At 56.5% G+C, this 6,000-nt stretch overlaps 1 protein-coding gene across 2 annotated transcripts in view; it reads left to right on the forward strand.

Annotated features, from left to right (window-relative positions):
- OTOF (otoferlin) overlaps positions 1-5,395 on the forward strand; it is a 113,542-nt gene extending 108,147 nt beyond the window's left edge. For both annotated transcript variants that reach the window (XM_066547667.1, XM_066547666.1), the window contains 4 exons: positions 466-707; positions 1,734-1,912; positions 2,050-2,150; positions 2,710-5,395. In XM_066547667.1, coding sequence (XP_066403764.1) covers positions 466-707; positions 1,734-1,912; positions 2,050-2,150; positions 2,710-2,890 — 703 coding nt within the window. In that variant the 3' untranslated portion in view covers positions 2,891-5,395. The remainder of the gene's footprint in view (positions 1-465; positions 708-1,733; positions 1,913-2,049; positions 2,151-2,709) is intronic.
- The last annotated feature ends 605 nt before the right edge of the window (positions 5,396-6,000 follow it).

A 6,000-nucleotide genomic window follows, 5' to 3' on the forward strand; every position in this document is an offset into this window, starting at 1 on the left:
GTGTCTGGAGCAGCCCTGTCACTCTTGCGCCGAGGTCAGGGCAGGAAGAGGCGAGAGGCAGGATCGCAGCAAAGGCAAAGAAGGTTTTATCCAAAAGAACCGCGCGGTTTTTATAGAGTGGTGCAACAGATTCTGTTCTACTGGCTAACTAACAGAAACATCTTTCTCACGCGCTGTCCTTGAGAGGAACAGAAAAACAAGGTAGAAAAACACCACCCGAAAATTGTTTATAGTCAACAACTTATCACATCTTTGCAGCTCCCTAAAATTTCTCACGAGCCTCTGTGAGAAACGCCTGCCATTTCCCTCTCTGTCCCGTGGCATCCACACAGCCCCATCCCCTTGTTCATAACTTTCAGGTTTTTTTAGTCCTGGAGACACCCTGGCTGCCTGGACGGGGTGGTCCTGTCCCCTCTCCTGCCCCATGTAAACCCGTGCCCCCTCTCACCCCCCCGGGCCCTGCAGGTGGCTGAAGGGGCAGCAGGAGGACAAGCAGGACACGGATGTCCATTACCACTCCCTCACTGGTGAAGGCAACTTCAACTGGCGCTACATCTTCCCCTTCGACTACCTGATGGCCGAGGAGAAGATCGTCATCTCCAAGAAGGAGTCCATGTTCTCCTGGGATGAGACCGAGTACAAGATCCCGGCCCGCCTCACCCTGCAGGTCTGGGACGCCGACCACTTCTCGGCCGATGATTTCCTGGGTACGTGCAGGGTCCAGAGCACCCCGCGCGCCCCCTGAGATGCTGCAGGATGGAGCAGGTGGGGTGAGAGGGCAGGAGGGGTCTGCAGAGGGTTCTGGTTCTGGACAGGCTGGATCCATGGGCTAAGGACAAGGGCCAGGTCCTGAACTGGGGTCTCACCAACACCACTGAGCACTCCAGGCTGGGAAAGAGTGGTGGGAAAGACTCTGGGGGTGCTGTGCCGGTGGCTGGATATGAGTACAGGTGTGCCAAGGTGGGCAGGATGCCACTGGCCCCTGGGCCGTGCCAGCTCTGGGGTGGCAGCAGGGCCAGGGCAGTGCCCGTCCCCTGTGCTGGCACTGCTGGGGCACCTCCAGTGCTGGGGCAGCTCTGGGCCCCTCCTGACATGAGAGACCTGCAGGGGCTGGAGCTGGGCAGGGAATGGAGCCCCAGGAGGGGCTGAGGGAGCTGGGCAGGGAATGGAGCCCCAGCAGGGGCTGAGGGAGCTGGGCAGGGGCTCAGCCTGGAGCAAAGGAGGCTCAGGGGCCCTTGTGGATCTGCACAAGTCCCTGCCAGGAGGGCACAGCCAGGGGGGGTCGGGCTCTGCTCCCAGGGAACAGGGACAGGACAAGGGGAAATGGCCTCAGGCTGGGCCAGGGCAGGCTCAGGGTGGACACCAGCAGGAATTTCTGCATGGAAAGGGGGCTCAGGCCTTGGCAGGGGCTGCCCAGGGAGGTTTGGGGTGCCCATCCCTGCAGGTGTCCAGGGAAGGCCTGGATGTGGCACTGAGTGCTCTGGGCTGGTGACAAGGTGGGGATTTGGCACAGGTTGGGCTTGAGGGTCTGGGAGCTCTTTTCCAACATTCATGTCTCCATGATTCTGAGATCCCTTTTCTCCACTGCTCCTGTAGCCCAGACACCCCGTTTCTCCTCCCCAGACCTGGTTTAGAGCTGCTCCCAGGGCAGGAGATGCTGGCCCAGCCCATCTCCCGCCAAGGACTTGGCCTTTTTGGCATGCCAACCTCTGTCCTCCCCTCTGTCCTGCCAGGGGCCATCGAGCTGGACCTGAACCGCTTCCCCCGAGGAGCCAAGACATCCAAGCAGTGCAGCCTGGAGATGGTGACCAACGAGGCTGAGCTGCCCATGATCTCCATCTTCAAGCAGAAGCGGGTCAAGGGCTGGTGGCCATTCGTGGCCAGAGATGAGAACGACGAGCTGGAGATCACTGTAAGGAAGGGGAAAAGGGAGGGTTTGCCTCCTGGGCGCTGCACTCTTGGTGGACACCCTGCATCCCCCTCATGGCTTTGTTCCTTCTGGCCTGGGAGCACGTCCCAGGCCTCAGCACAGCTCTCTGCTCCCTGCAGGGCAAGGTTGAGGCTGAGCTGCACCTTCTGACAGCGGAGGAGGCCGAGAAATCGCCTGCTGGGCTGGCTCGGAATGAGCCTGATCCCCTGGAGAAACCCAAGTGAGTGGGAGAAGCCTCTCTGCAGCAGGGACCTGGGATTATGGGATTCTGCTCCCTCCTGGAGTGCTTCATCCAGCTCCAAGCCCCAAAACCTGCTGGAAAGGGGCTAGAGAAGGCCACGGAGGTGTTCTGAGTATGGAGCCCCTCTGCCATGGAGCCAGGCTGGGAGAGCTGGAGAGGAGAAGGATCCAGGGAGAGCTCAGAGCCCCTGGCAGGGCCTGAAGGGGCTCCAGGAGAGCTGCAGAGGGACTGGGGACAAGGCCTGGAGGGACAGGAGCCAGGGAATGGCTCCCAGTGCCAGAGGGCAGGGCTGGATGGGAAATTGGGAATGGGGAATTGTGCCCTGGCAGGGTGGGCAGGCCCTGGCACAGGGTGCCCAGCCTGGATCCCTGGCAGTGCCCCAGGCCAGGCTGGACAGGGCTTGGAGGAACCTGGGATAGTGGAAGGCGTCCCTACCCATGGCAGGGAGTGAAACAAAAAAAAAAAAGATGAGCTTTAAGGTCCATGAATCCCTTTCCCATGGCGATGGATTAACGATGGGTGTTTGGTTCCCCTGCAGCCGCCCGGACACGTCGTTCATCTGGTTCCTGAACCCGCTCAAGTCCATCAAATACCTCATCTGCACCCGCTACAAGTGGCTCATCATCAAGATCGTGCTGGCCCTGCTGCTCCTCATCATGGTGGCCCTGTTCCTCTACAGCATGCCCGGATACATGGTCAAGAAGCTGCTGGGAGCATGAAGGGCTGGAGCCTCTCCTGTGTCCCCAGCCCGCTGCATAACCTTCCCAGCTCCATGTCCTTCTCCTCCCCGTGACCTCTGGGCAGCCCTGGGGGCGTCTCCTCCCTGCTGCTGCTGCTGGGTCTCCTCTGTGCATTCCTTCTCTGTGGGTCCCACTCAGGTTTTAGGGCCAGGGAAATGCAGCGGGAGCATGGCAAAGATCCCCCTACATCCCGCACCAGGGCTGGGAGAGGTGCCCAGCTGGCTCCTGTGGGAGTCCCCGAGGCCTCTGGCCATTGGGGTTGTGGCTGGTGCCTTCCTGGGAATCAGGAGAAGGAGAGGGGAGCTGGGGCTGTGTCACCGGAGCTGTGGGAGTGCTCTGGAAAGGCTCCTTGGAGGGATGTTCAGGATCCAGGATGGAGCAGGGAGCTGGGATGGAGCAGCTGGGCACGTGCCAGCCCCAGCAGAGTGAGAGCACAGAGCATCCCCAGGGCCTGTCCCCACTGCCAGCACCATCCCTGCTCCTCTCAGAGCTCTGGATGTCACATTCCCCGGCACAGGGATCTGTCCCACCTTGGGAATGGTGGACATGGTGCTCAGCAGAGTGAGAGTGCACAGAGCATCCCCAGTGCCTGTCCCCACTGCCAGCACCATCCCTGCTCCACTCAGAGCTCTGGAGGTCTCCATTCACCGGCACAGGGATCTGTCCCACCTCGGGAATGGTGGACATGGTGCCCAGCAGAGTGAGAGTGCACAGAGCATCCCCAGGGCCTGTCACACTGCCAGCACCATCCCTGCTCCTCTTGGGGCTCTGGAGGTCACATTCCCTGGCACAGGGATCTGTCCCACCTCGGGAATGCTGGACATGGTGCCCAGCAGAGTGAGAGGGCACAGAGCATCCCCAGTTCCCGTCCTTGACGTTGCAGACCCCCAGCCGGGTAATAATGAGCATTGACTTCGTGATTGTAGAAGTTTGATTAATTGCTTTATTCTTCTATGCTATATTATACTATACTATTCTATGAAACTCATAACCCTTACAGACAGTCTGATACAGTTTTGACCTAATTGGTCAATCAATCTAAACACCATCACCAGTGTTTAATTAACAAACTACTCCTTGGTAAACAATCTCCATAACACATTCTGCATGTGTAACAACAACAGGTGCAGCAAATGGAGACAAGAATTGTTTCCCATTCCTTTTTCTGAGCTGTCTCACAGCTTCCCAGGAAAATCCTGGGAGAGAACTATGTCCCTGCTCCTGTCAGAGCTCTGGAGGTTGGTTTGCACAGCAGCTGCTTTAATACGAATATTCCCTCTTTTTATGGACTGTTCCAATACATTCAGACCAGGTTGGTCAATCAATCAATACATTTCTCCTGATTGGCTAATTAACAAAAACACCTTTCTTATAAGCAATCTTTGAGAAAAACCAGAAGGCAGAGAGTAGGAAAACACCACCTGCAGGTTCTTTATAAGAACAAGCTATCATTGTTTCTCTACAGCTTCCAAAGGTCCCTCAAGTCTGCCCTGAGAAAACTGACCTGGTTTTCTTGCTCTCTGACCAGGCTGTCACATCCACACCTGCCCCCACTGCCAGTGCCTGTCCCTGCTCCACTCAGAGCTCTGGATGTCACATTTCCTGGCACAGGGATCTGTCCCACCTTGAGAATGCTGGACATGGTGCCCAGCAGTGAGGGCACAGAGCATCTCCAGGGCCTGTCCCCACTGCCGGCACCATCCCTGCTCCTCTTGGAGCTCTGGAGGTCACCATTCCCTGGCACAGGGGTCTTTCCCACCTTGGGAATGCTGGACATGGTGCCCAGCAGAGTGAGAGTGCACAGAGCATCCCCAGGGCCTGTCCCCACTGCCGGCACCATCCCTGCTCCTCTTGGAGCTCTGGAGGTCACATTCCCTGGCACAGGGATCTGTCCCACCTTGGGAATGCTGGACATGGTGCCCAGCAGTGAGGGCACAGAGCATCCCCAGGGCCTGTCCCCACTGCCGGCACCATCCCTGCTCCTCTTGGGGCTCTGGAGGTCACATTCCCTGGCACAGGGATATGTCCCACCTCAGGAACGCTGGATATGGTGCCCAGCAGGTCCTGCAGAGAGCCCTGGAGTGAGCCAGGGGGGGCAGACCCTGCCCTGTGCCCCCTCAGCTCCAGCAGAGACTGGGACACGTCCCACAGCTCAAACATCTTCCCAACATCGCCCACCCAGAGTTGGCTGTGGCTGGACATCCCCAGGGCTCACAGCTCCTCTGGCACAGTGTGAGCTCCCGGCGTCCTTCTGGATTCTCCGTGTATTTTGTTTGGCTGGGTAATTTTGTGGCTGGAGTCCTTCCGGCCGTGTGTCCTCGGGAAGGGCTCTGTCCTCGGCTCTCCGCGATGTCCAGCTGCTGCAGAGCCGCCTTTCCCAGCTCCCGGTGCGCAAGACCCCCACTGAAGAACTGAGGACACCTCAGACATGTTTTAATGAGGATGTTACTGTTCCAATCAGTCAATAAAAACCAGTTTCACGTCCAGGCTCTTGTGGTTTGATTTTGACCAAATGCCAGGCACCTATGAAAGCTGTTCCTTCAGAAAAAAAAAAAAATTGACAAAGGGTTCATGAGCTGAGATGAGGATTCAGAGAAAAACAGTCTAAGGGCAAACCAGGTTCCAATTTAAAGGTATAAACTAAATTTATTATTAACAGAGTCATAAGAGGATAATGAGAAATAAAAAAAGGTTTTAAAACACTCTTTTTCCCCCTCAGCCTCTCCCTCTTTCCTGTGAACCACTAATGCACGGGCTCAGATCAGTGGGGATACTGAGATGTTTATTGCAAGAAAAAAGCTGGGTTTACACACTTCTTCAAGACACAGTATTTCCTTATAAGGTATTTCTTCACTAAGCAACCTATCACACATTGCCACATCAGCAACACAATTTAATGTCCTTACATGTGCTGTTCACTCATCCAGCAGGCTCCTCTCCGTGACGTCTTGAGAGGCCACCTAGAACAGAGGCTACACAGAGTAAAAGGAATAAAAAAGTAGGTATTTATTAAAAGGCCTTTAAAGGACACACCTTGGGCAGTACAAGAGCCTGGCTGTGGCTATACCCAAGATGAATGCCGGGTCACA

Source organism: Molothrus aeneus, chromosome 3 (assembly GCF_037042795.1).
Source record: "Molothrus aeneus isolate 106 chromosome 3, BPBGC_Maene_1.0, whole genome shotgun sequence".
Lineage (NCBI taxonomy): Eukaryota > Metazoa > Chordata > Aves > Passeriformes > Icteridae > Molothrus > Molothrus aeneus.